Source organism: Lepeophtheirus salmonis, chromosome 5 (genome assembly GCF_016086655.4).
Source record: "Lepeophtheirus salmonis chromosome 5, UVic_Lsal_1.4, whole genome shotgun sequence".
In the NCBI taxonomy this organism is placed as follows: domain Eukaryota; kingdom Metazoa; phylum Arthropoda; class Copepoda; order Siphonostomatoida; family Caligidae; genus Lepeophtheirus; species Lepeophtheirus salmonis.
The window spans coordinates 29,546,757-29,559,707 of NC_052135.2; the positions used below are offsets into that span (position 1 = coordinate 29,546,757).

At 31.8% G+C, this 12,951-nt stretch overlaps 1 protein-coding gene across 1 annotated transcript; it reads left to right on the forward strand.

Annotated features, from left to right (window-relative positions):
- Nucleotides 1-6,764: 6,764 nt before the first annotated feature.
- Nucleotides 6,765-11,553, forward strand: LOC121118039 (uncharacterized). The gene is made up of 6 exons (XM_040712577.2): nucleotides 6,765-7,108; nucleotides 7,789-8,457; nucleotides 9,513-9,602; nucleotides 9,675-10,158; nucleotides 10,218-10,385; nucleotides 10,486-11,553. The coding sequence occupies exons 2-6, from the start codon at nucleotides 7,891-7,893 to the stop codon at nucleotides 10,818-10,820; spliced, it is 1,644 nt and encodes a 547-aa protein (XP_040568511.1). The 5' UTR covers nucleotides 6,765-7,108; nucleotides 7,789-7,890; the 3' UTR covers nucleotides 10,821-11,553.
- Nucleotides 11,554-12,951: the final 1,398 nt, after the last annotated feature.

Consider the following 12,951-nt stretch of genomic DNA (forward strand, 5'->3'; position numbering starts at 1 on the left):
ATAATTATTCAATTTAAGACATTTTAATCAAGTTTTTACTCACTTTTACCTGCTACTAGCTCACCACCTAGTTTCTTGCAACTATCACTCAGCAGACTCAACTTCTTACGTAGTATAATAGATAACGACGAGTAATTATGAATAATAATCTCAATTTTTAATCAATCAAACTGAAAAAAATTGGGACTAGAATTGTGACATTCCATGTACCCGTATTTTTTATTTTATTTTTTACTTTATCTCTACTATGAATTCAATTCTCAAACATTGAGAGATAAAACAAATTTTTTTCTTTCTGAAGGAGACTGAAATTTTCCTTTTTATAAAATTCAATTATGAAGATGCACATCCGACAGTCCTGCAAACGACTTTCGTAAGAGAAAATAGAGACTTAAAATCAGTACTGCCTCGTTCTTGTTATCAGTCATGCCAAAACGTCCCAAAATTTTAAGCACCGCCGTCTACAAGACTTCATATTCACTTTAATATTATAGTACCTTAGTGTTACTCCTTAAATTAGATTAATAAAGCTTCAAGCATCATTACAACATTTGAATATTTTACCTTTATTCTTAATTTAGTAGCCCTAATGAAAGTCTAAATTAGGCTAATCAAAATTATGGAACATTAATCTATTATGATGTCAGTGGTGGATATCTATAACTATGCCACTTATCAGAGATTGTTTTATTTTCCGATTCGGACATGTTCTTAAAGTTTAGGAAGGGACATGAATTTTTTTGGAATGATACATCCCTAGTCACAATCTGAATTCTTCTTCTTTTTTGTTATGGTCCCGTGTACCTAATAATAAAACTAAACATATAAGTATTTTTCGTGTATCTTATTGCTTAACCTCCTCTAAAAAATAAATGTATTTAAATAAATAACAATTTCTACACGTGCACTGAGAGTAAAACTAAAAGTAACCTAAAGGAAATGAAAGAATTTGTGTTATTATTATTAATGTTATTTTGTTCACACAGAAATGTACAATATTGTACATACCAAGACAAAAAATAAATAGGAAGTAACGTTTAAATGATTTGTCAAAAATATTTGTTTTGAAAAAAAAAAAAAAAACCATCAGAGATTAAACGAATTTTTATTCTTAGTTATATGTAATATTATAATATATACATAGATATGTTGTATACAAGTTGTAACTTGTATAAGTAGCAAATCCTAGTAATTGCTACCCAAAAAATAGATTAATTAAGACTTTTAAATGAATAATTTACAATAATAATAGAAATGTGTAATTGTTTGTGTTGATCTCACAATTAAATAAACTTAAATTATTATTTAAATATAGTTTGTTTCTAAACTAATAAAACAAATATAGAATAGATTATTAATGAAAGGCTCATGCAATAATTAAGGCTCTGTCTGCACGGAAACATTTCTGACAAATAAATAAAGAAATGCCAAATATTAATAAGTTTTGAGCTTGCATCCATATTTAACATAAAACAATATTTTTGTACTATTCTTTTAGAATAGTACAACACCGGTTACGCTTAATTAATTTCTACAACTTAATAGAATGAGTTAATTTGTACAAGTCTAATGCGCTAATTCTCCCTTCCATACTAATAAGATTCCAATCAAACATCTTAAGCGGCTCAGAATGAACAGAGCTCTTCCTTTAGTGTTTGCAAAACCTTTTGCATATGAAAAAAAATAAATACAGTATCGTTTAAATGCGTTGTCGTGTAGACGGAGCCTGAATATTCCATAGTTAAATGATGTAATTATCTACTTTTTTTATTCAAGATTACTAATTCATAAGGATTTATTCTGTGGCACAAATGCTCATGGTTATATTAGTATTAAATACCCCCAAAAAAAAAAAAAAAAAAAAAAAAAAATTATAGACCAAAATGAAATTTAAAGCATCAATGAGTATTTGGTAATAATAAAAAAAACGACCCATGTTTTTATAATCAAATAAGAGGTAGTGGGACATGCAAGCTGCAAATCGTAAATCTACTTCTACAAATTACAATTTGTACACAACATATATAGGTAAGTAAAATATATGTGGTGCGCCCAGATAAAAACAATCTTGAAGAAAATCAAGAAAAAAATCCATTCTTTTTACTTCATATAGACATGCAGGGAAATATTTCATAGACATTTTGATGTATTCAATTTTCTAGGATAAATTAAGATATCCAATAAGTTTAGTATTATTTTAGAACCTTTATTTGATTTGAGGCCCCATATGAATCCTTTTCAATCAACACTATGAATTTATAATTATTTTATTGTGAGGATCAATTTAGGCTAATTTAAGGGCAAAGGGATTATTCAAATAATTTTATGAGATAAATTGGAAATACTTTATCAAATAATACAAATGTTATATGCTCAAATGTATATATTTTGAGAAAAATCATTCTGGCTTTCTTTTGTGTTGACGGGTTACATAAATATATATGTTTGTAATTTGATCATTTTTTTAAAGAATTGAAAACAAACATAAAGAATGGTTAATATGAGCATGCTTATACTTAATGAATAAATAGAAAATATAGAGGATAGAAAAGGGAAGGAAGGAAGGAAGGAAGGGAAAAGAAAAGAAAGAATGAAACTTTCCAACAAAAAAAGGACTTGAATGAGGAGGCCCTTTTGTTATACATATATAAAGCATTCATAAAAGACATAAAAGGGAGGAAAAATAGAAAGTAAGACTTTGCTGCAAAGAATAGGGAAAGAAGCAAAGTCAGTTTTCTTCTTCTCCTTATACAAAAGAAGAAGGCGCAGAAGAAGAATAAAGGAAAGTCTCTTCTTATTTCAGCTTTTCTCTTCTTTTATTCCCTTTATTATACATATATATAAATATATAATAGAATAAGTCTAAATGTATAAAGTATAAAAAATAAATAAAAAGCTTTCTCCCAAATCTCTCTCTCTCTCTTGTAGAGTTTTATTATTGTTATTATTATGGGAATGGGTGGATCCTAGAGTGTGTAAATATTACTATGAAGAAGGAAAGAAGAAGTTTGTAGTGAGTGTGTCAGTAGTCTTTCTTTATTATTAAGGCAACAAACTCCATCCTTATTGTTCTTCATTGTATATGAAAGGGCGTTTAAATAGAGAAAAGAAAGCAGAGGCCTTAAGAAAGATGAAGAAAAAGAGATGTAGTACATAGTCCCCCCTTTTATTTATTTATTCTTCTTCGTATTTAAACCTTTCTTTTACTACATACACACATTACAAGCCTTCTGTTTTTATATAATACCTACAATAATAACATTATTTATCATTGAGTTCTCATATATATGACACGTCAACTCAAAAGCAATCTAAAAATATTTTCCCCAAAATTAAGCCTAGACTACATTACAGTATGCATATTCTTCGTAATCCTTTGGGTGTTACGCAAATTACACTCTTCAAGTAGATAAAATGAAGGAATGATAAATTCATGGTTTTTATATAAGAAGAACCATGTGGGGCCAAATATAATTTTCTTAAATCAAATAAAGGGTTTTAACTTTATGCATATACCTTTCAAGTAAAAATATAAATTGGTATGATCTTTTTTTATGTATTTATTTTTGTGCGATATTATTTTATGTTGACGCACCAAATATGCGAGTAAAGATTCCCCCCCCCCCTTCCCCCTTGGATTGATATGGTGCGTCGTCTTCCTGATCTTTTTCTCTGCGAAAAACATTAAAAGGATATTTATAACCCGATGTCTTTGTTTTGTAGCCTACAATGTGCTTTTTAGAAAAATATATTTTTAAAATGACTAGATGATTTTGTGTAATTTTTGGCTTGAAATAAATAAAAGGTGGTGTACCTATAACTATGGATAGTAATATAAAGTAAAGATCAATTCGTGGGCTACTCAAAGGGATAAAAATAAAAATAATCTTAGTCTAAGTGTAGATAAGTTTGATTCATCAAAACCAGTATCATCATTTCCTTTGTTTGACGAAATGCCTCTAAATATACCATAAGCAAGTGTTTGTTAAATCATATACGTACATGTGTTCAATAGTGCGGGCAAATAATTTATTTATCTCATTAAAAGTTTGAGAGGCACTGCTTTACATACATACATACATATTATAGCTGAAATGATCAATACATTATTTTGCAAATTTAATTTACCAAAAAAACATATTTTGGGAATACAATAACACTGTGACACACGAGTTTAATGCGTTCCTGGATCGGAGTTCGAATGTCAAGTCATTTATTCTAAACAAAATAGCTAAAAAAATGTAGCTTGAAGTGACTCCCGTGAATCGTTGCCAACTAAAGGCAAGATAGGTTCCAAAAATAACAAAAACAAAAATATCATATGTATATGCAAATTTTTGCTTAAAAAGACTATTATGTTGGGACACTCGTATCTTACGGGGTTACCTCATTAACACAAAACTATTAACTTAATTTTGTTATCAGGTCTCGATGTTTCTCCTGCTTTTCTCCGTTTCAGTCTACATTGATTAATTGAATGTGAACTACCTTTTAACTATTCTCAATAATTATTATTAAATAATAATCTCGGTAGTGGAATAGAATTGGCTAATTTCCAACTGATTTGGAGCCTTTTTTTCTATTTCTTTTATTACGAAATGTTGTGTGATACGATAAAGGTAACGACGTGATCTCAGGGTATTACTTTATATTATTTTGAAAATTTAATTGTAGATAGAGAAAGAAATTCATTGAGAAGATCAAGGTATTTGGATTAGCAATTTGGCATAGTGAGGCTGCAGTAATCAAAGTCAGCAATGAAAAAGGTAGAAACAGTAATAGCTTGAGATGCAAGTGCAACAGAACACGACTTTTTATTCAGAAAGGAACTGGTCTAGAGTCACTTTGAGCTTTTTTTCAAATTATTTCTTGCAGGATAAGTTACTTTGACTTACGAACTTTGTTGCAGGAACGAGTTTAACTCATATGTGAAGGTATTACTGTAAATCATTTTATCTTTGGCTATAAAAGTGTTAGTTATTTATTAAACCAGTGGAGTCAATCAGAGTTGGATTTCATTTCTCCAGATGGAATTACCGATTAATTATTAATCTAAGAAAAACTAACAAATATGACGTCATACTATATCCCTTTTGTCAGCGGATACCTTTGCTGAATCTTTCGTGCATCCTGTTGCCTCCATATATTTCTTTCTCTAAGAGTGTTACATATAATTGTAAGAAATCATATTGTTCAGACTTACAATAGTTCGGACTGCTCCAGACCTGTGATAGTCTTATTATACATATATCTATACCTGCATAATGAATATATAATTCTAAATATTATAAATATCCATCATTTTGGAATATTTGTAAACGTATTCTATTTGTTGTGTTTTTATAAATTTAGTTGTTACTTCTACTACAACTATGTATTTTAGAAGATCCAGAAAAAATGTGCTTAGCGATGCAGTTTTTTGTTGTATTTAAAATAATAATAATAATGTTGTGCCTCCTTGGGAGTACTCTATAATTTTAATATAGTCATGTTAAATGTATGTACATAATATATGTATTTATTGTTCAATTTTGTTTTTTTCTTCTTGGCGAGAAGTCAAAAGACAAACACACACTCACAAAAAAAGTTCATTTCTTAGTTATATATGTGGTATGGCAACACAAACACAATCTTCAACAAAAATGAAGAAAAGGAGAAATGGCTTTACCTTTTCTAAGTATAAATGACCCAATAATTAATGGACTTCCCCCCCCCCCAATTATAGGCATCATATTATAATTACCAGGATAACTTAAGATACCTAAGAATATCAATTATAGTTTATAGATTTTGTTGAGTTCTAATATGGCTTTTATAATATGAGAGCCTTTAATTTATTTTTTTACAACTGATTCATTATTCTGTCAATCTTTAAGTGGAATTGGCAGCGTTCCCAAATGATTTATTAAAAAACTTTATTAATTGAAATATAAGATAATTTGATTAAGAGCATAAATATCATACCAGCTAGTTTTTTCATGTTGACTTATATATGCTGTACAAGTTGAAATCAAAACAATGGGCATATGATATTTGATAGAAATTCCATATTTATTTGATTTAATTATAAAACAAATTAATCGTTGCACATAATTATAGCTCATTTGTGTATTGAATTTTAACACATTTCTAGGGGTGAGAAAAATATTTTTTTTTTAAAGTAGGAAGAAAAAACCCTTTGAGTTTTGTACAAGTTGCAATAATAACAAGGAGATAAAATACTTTAAATATGAAACTTACAGATTTAAATTTGCAATGATTGAATAAAATTGTTATATTTACTCTATAAGTCTCCTCACACTTTTTTTTTTAATAAAGTGACAATGGACCGATTACGTAAATTTCATTTTTTTTATGCTATATGATGATATTACTTAAAATCCAAAAGTATGACTTCCTTAGATTTTAATCTAAGGGAGTCCACGGTTTATCAACAAAAAATAAGTGGCAATTTAGCATTAATTAATTGTAATTGTAGGTAATCAAAAGTACTCAATTCGTCAATATGAATTTGTAAAGTATGCCACTTTGACTATTTCCTTGTACAGGTTACATCTTGTACACAACAACGTATTTAACAAATATAATATTATGTAAAAAAAAGAAAAGAGAAAATAGCTCTGTAGTGAGCATAACAATATAAGAATTCGCCGCCATATTATGGCGCGAAATTTAAAAAAAGAAAGAGAAAACAAATTGCATGTGAGAAATTATTTCCAGGCGTGTAAAAAGACGACGACGACGGAGCGGGAAGAGAAAAACGTAGTCACTACTAGAGTACTATGGATATTATTATGATTATTGTTTCCAGATATGTATATAAATTGTCATGGGGGGATTTTTCCCCAACTGTTTTTTTTTTCTTCTTTTCTTCTTTTTTTTTAAAAAGCTTTTTTTCCAATATATGTTTTTATTCTTTCATTGAGTGTTGAGACGGTTACATACATACATACATACATTTAAAAGAACAATTAAAAGATACAATATTAAACAGATAGATAATAAAGAGTTAGTGAAGGACCTTTTTTGGAAGAACCCTTTCATAGAAAAAAATCAAAAATAACATTGCTTATTTTTTGAGTAGTGAATTTATTTCCAATCCTTAAAGGTAAAGTTTTATTTATTTATATATTGATGGATTGCCATTTATTACTCTATTTAATATAATATTTTGTACGGGTGGGTTTTGATTCAAAATAAGTTTGTCAAAGAAAGAAGGGACTGTCAGTAGCAGATATGATCAAAGAAATATCAACTTGAAAATTCACTGAAAAAGTTGTGTTGTTTTAAAACTATCCATATTATTTATCTTTAATACAAACTGATAAGTGAGATATCATTTTTTTTAATATTTTGGATATGTCTGAAAGGACAAAAAAGGTCTTGTCTTGCTGTACATCTAAAACAGAATTAAAAAGGGGTTGTTTCAAGGTATCAAATGTCTTTAGTTTTAGTGGTTGAGCATTCAATTCCTTTTATTAATACATATTTATATCATATCCATTTTGCTTAATTATTTCGAGTGTGGAATAATTGAAATCAAAAGGAGAAGGAATAGTTGGGAATAGAAAAGAGATTGTTTATATCTCAAGTTAACAACGTCTAATAATGTTTATATACAAAAAAAAAAAAACCCTCAGAAAGCAAGCAGGAAAATGTTCTTACGTCTTCTAAGATAATTGTTTATATGTAATTCATTCCCATTGTGTCTGTTTTTGTTTTTATCTCCATTTGCCCATATATATCTCTCTCAAACACATTTCCATTTTTTGAATTGATCTTCCTTAGATACCTACAATAGAAAACTAGCTCTATTAGTTACATAGCTAGGTTTCCCAGACCTAACTAACTAACTAAGGAAAGAACGATCTACCAACCAACAGAAGAAATATGTCTTCGAAAAGAAAGTCTCAACCCACAAAGATTCTTGAGGCCAGTGGTGCCAGTGGACCCGATGTAACAGATGAACGTATGGGTCATCTCGAATATCTCAAAGCTGCCGCCTTTCTTCACCACCAGCAACAACAACAGGCCCACCATGTAGAGCTTGCCTCTGCCTATAAGGAACTACTTTCACGGCAAAGGCGTTCTATGGAGGACGTGCTAAAAAGGATTGCCAAATCCCGAGGTGGAGATGCTTCACCCCCGCCGGAGCATCAGCACATCTCACCCCTTCTTATGCCACAATCACAGCAACCACCACCTTGCACCACAGCGGGCCCTTACTTCTCATCAAGCAAAGCTGCCAATAGCCACCACAACAGCAGCAGCAACAACAACAATTACTCCCCAGCCTCAAACCATTCTCTCTCCTATCCTCCGATTCTCCCATTATCCACACCCCCTTCCAACAACCAATGCAGTGGGGACAAGGACGAAAAGGACAAGAGACTTCGGGATCTACTCTCACACATCTATGCAGCTGTGTCTCGTCAGCAACAACAACAACATCTCGCGGTAAGTTGTCCTAAAATTAAGTGTGAATATCATATTATCATACAAATAATAAAAATGAACAAAAAATCCATCTGGTGGATTTTTGGAATAATTACGACATTTTTATTAAATATCAAATTTACTTTCGCGTGGGGTTAATAACTTTTGACTATCTGGCTACAACTAAGGACTGATAGTAGAGCTAGTTGAATAGCATAGATTTATGTTATTTTTTATTAGTTATGTGTGAATACTGAGAGAAAATAAGAATAAAAAGAAAAAGACAATTTCTTGTTTTGTATGTATGTAACCTTGAAATACAGGGTGGCTCGCTCGCTCGCTCCTTCCTCTCACCCCGCCACTTGTCTGTCTTGATAACACATGTTTCTAAATCCTTATTTATAAAGATCGTCTTGCTCTTCTTCTTCGCATGAAACACGTTAACCCGGGTATGATCCAGAAATTGCCTTTAGTATTAATATATCCTTTCATACCACCAATATGACCCATTGAGACTACTCTTATACTCATAAATATGATATGCAATATACAATATGGAAGGGAAATCGATAGATACACTAATATTGTATAAAATTCGCAAAAGAGGAGCGGCCATTCTTATTTATTTATTATTTCTTTCTCTTTCTCTATTTTTTTTCTCTCTCTCTTTTCAAAGCAAATAGAATAAGAAAAAGAATAAAAAAGTAAACACAATGCGAGTCGCGTAATGAGTGGAGTAGAGCCCCAATCGAGCGTGCCCTTACTCCTGCTTTCTTTTCCTCTGAGATATAATAATTATTCTATTGTGCTCACTCACAATAGAAAAAGAGAAAATTGTTTTAATTCGGCGTAGAGGGCGCCGAAATAACAATAACGATAATATCTAATAACAATGGAGCTGCAAGCAGGCAACCTTTCTTTTTCTCCTGTCTGTGTCTTTTCTCCTTTTTTTCTTTCTTTCCCCGCCCTTTTAAACGATTACGTATAACAATAAAAAAAAGGAGGAGCTATATATATTATGTACAATAGTATAATAATATAACTTATATTTATTTTGTCTTTTCCCCCTTGCGTAGGACGAGAATGAATCCTTATCAACGGGGAGATGCTCTGCATTCACAAATGACACTCCTCTTTTAGGGAAGTTCAACACTTTTGACCCATACGTAAGATATACAACTTGATATTTTCTAAGCTTTTGCATATCCCCTTAATGTTGAATAATTCATTGATGTTAGGCGTCACATCGTTCAGCCTTGGAAGCTGCAGGCTTTATAAAGCGGGAAATATCTCCCCTCTCCAACCCTGTTCACCTTCAAACAAATTCCCTCTCTCCTTCCTACCGCAACCATCCACACAACAATAGCAGCAACCATATTCACCATTCCTTGTCTTCGCCTCTGAATTTGAGTTGCAAAACTGGTTCAGACGAACACAACAACAACAGCCACAATTACAACAACAATGAGACCTCCTCCTCTTGTACCAACTCACCTCTCTACCAAAAGCTCCCTGACGTCGTGTCTACACTTCCAGGACCCAATCCGCATTTATTCCCTCGTCTACCCTCTCCCAACAGTCCCCTCACGGACTACAATCCCTCACATACTCCATCATCTTCCTCATCCTCTCCATTTCATCCTCCTTCCGGATTCCCACTCCTCAAACAGTCCTCCTCTTCTCCCGAGGATTTGCTCTCAGACGAATCATCCAGTAACAACGGTAAGTTCTCTCTTTTTTATCAACTCCCCTGATTATACTTATTTTCCCATTATAAACAGCCAAAATGTTTGGAGCTAAAATCATTCGCCAGGCACGCAAAGAAAAGGATGGAACCCCGCACATCAAGCGACCCATGAACGCTTTCATGATTTGGGCCAAGGATGAGCGTCGTACGATTCTCAAGGCCTGTCCCGATATGCACAATTCCAACATCTCTAAAATTCTAGGTAGGTCTTTTGCCATAGATAAGGGCAGGGTGACGAACTCACTCTCCACATTTTGCTGGACTACATAGTTTGAGCAATTATAAATACAAACTAATTCCAGGGGCTCGATGGAAGGCCATGTCGAATACAGACAAGCAGAAATATTACGAGGAACAATCACGACTCTCAAAACTCCACATGGAGAAATACCCTGATTACCGCTATCGCCCTCGTCCCAAAAGAACCTGCATCGTGGACGGTAAGAAACTTCGCATCTCAGAATATAAAAACCTCATGAAAAAGCGCCGTGATGAGATGCGTCAGCTCTGGTGTAAGGATGGGAATGATAGTGGTTCTGGAGATGGCTTCGGATCTCTTCCTCCTCTTTGTGATGACGAGGAGGACGAAGAAGAAGAGTTGGAAGTCGCTGATGAAGAGCGGAACTTTGATAGATAAATAAATATATCCTAAAACAAGAAAGAAATTTCATTACAACCAAAGATTCTCTAGGCCCAAAATCAAAAAAATATTCCATAAATTTAAATAATATGATTAATTATTCATTATTATATGTCTGGTTCCTACACAGTACACTATAAAATTCATATTTTAGTTGTATTGTGTTTTTGAGTGTTTTTTGCAACAAGGGATTCAGGAAGGAAACAACCTTTGATTGAAGGTGTTTGTTTGCTGTCTGTGGACTCCTCCTCCTCTAACTATTACGTATGAATGTCCTACGTGTGTTTGTGTGAATGTCTTAGTGTTTGAGTCAGAAAGAGGATCATCCTATTCTTCATTCTACATAGAGCAAACATCTTATTTATCCTAATTTACTATTTTTATTTTATAGCTCAATCCTAGCCTCTTATAGCCTCTTATACCTATAGATCATACATTTTATTGAGTATATCTAATTAGGTAGTGTTTCATTTTATTCATTCATTCCTACAAATACATAATATATAGAAATACATAGTTTATATATATTATTATTACATACATAATTAATTAATTACGCGAAATCAAGTACAAATATTATATTGGAAGAAATACTTTATATAACATAACACTTAATTAAATGACTCTAACTTCTTGTTTCCTGCGTTTACAACAATTCCATGTTCTAGCATCATTTTCTTTTCTAACTATTTAAGTTACTTTAGAAAAATAAAATTTTGAATGTGCCAAATTATTTATTTTTATCCATTAATTAATATATTATTATTATTATTATTATTAGCTATTCAACTCAAAAAAATAAAATAATATATTTGTCCTACTATAAAATATATTTTATCAAAAAAGAGTCATTTCTCATCAGGTGACGTCTTTTTGTACTAGGGTTAGGCTTCCTTTAAAAAGTTTAATCTGGAGCAATCACAAGAAAAAATCGGTCTTAACACAGAAAAATTCGTTTTGGATATGGACCGGTTACATAGATGAACTTGGACCTACAACATCGTTACTTGAAGTTAAATGACTCTCATATTTGTACAACGTATACATTAGGGGTGTAGGGAAGAATTTGGTCCATAGATTCAGACCAACAACAAAAAAAACGATTTATAATTTGATAACTATTAAATTTCGGTCTACGGTCTGAAATTGCGGTTCGGACCAAAATATTGCCCCAACTTTGTCTCGAAAAAATCACTTAGGAGAGAAACGGTTTTTTTTTTGTCTTGGAGCGAGTCTCATCACTAATTTTTATATACAATTAAAACATTCATGCGACTATTCTTTTTTTCCCATGATCTTATTAATCACATATGTAAATGCAAGATTTGACCCCCTTTCTCCCCTCTTGACCAAAGCCTTTTCACACGCTCAACCCCAATTGCCGAAGAACTGAAGAACCCTATGTCATATACATGAATATAAAAAAATATATCTAAAGGAATATTATTATTTCATGTAAGTATCTAATTTATTCTATTCAAGGAATGGAATTGAATACACGAGAGCGGGAGGGGGGGGGGTCTGGATGTTTGTGTTGCAGACTCTTCAATATATGTTACGTGCAAGTTGGGTTGGGATTTTAAATAAGAGTTCCATCAAAGAGTAGACTAGTACATAATAAATCTATAAGTATTATGACGCGCATTATAAAGTACCATGGCTTCATACCATAGGATATTGAATAAATAAGTAATTTTTATTGGGCCAAAATGGAATACATGACTGGTAAATACATGGGCTGTCAAAATGTATCGATATCATAAGGGATTGGGATACAATATCAATAAATATGGGTATTGATACTCAAAGAAAATATCCATACGGATGAGCGCATTTTTAAGGGTGTGAGGGCACAATTGTACAATTTTCTTGTACAAGTACTTTAAACAGAGCTCGAAAGACATGTTATTTCTGATTCGACGAAACGATATTGTATAGGGTTCTAAGCCAATCAAATACCCCTAGTAAATTGCTAGTCATGTGTGTCGATCTGGAAATCCTAGGGCAATTTGAGGCTCATATAATTTTTAATTTATTTGGCCAAATTTTGGGCTGGGTGGGTCTTCTAGTAAAATTTGGGAAACCAAAAAATCGATTTTAGTCCTTATCCAGTTCCAAAAAAAAAAAA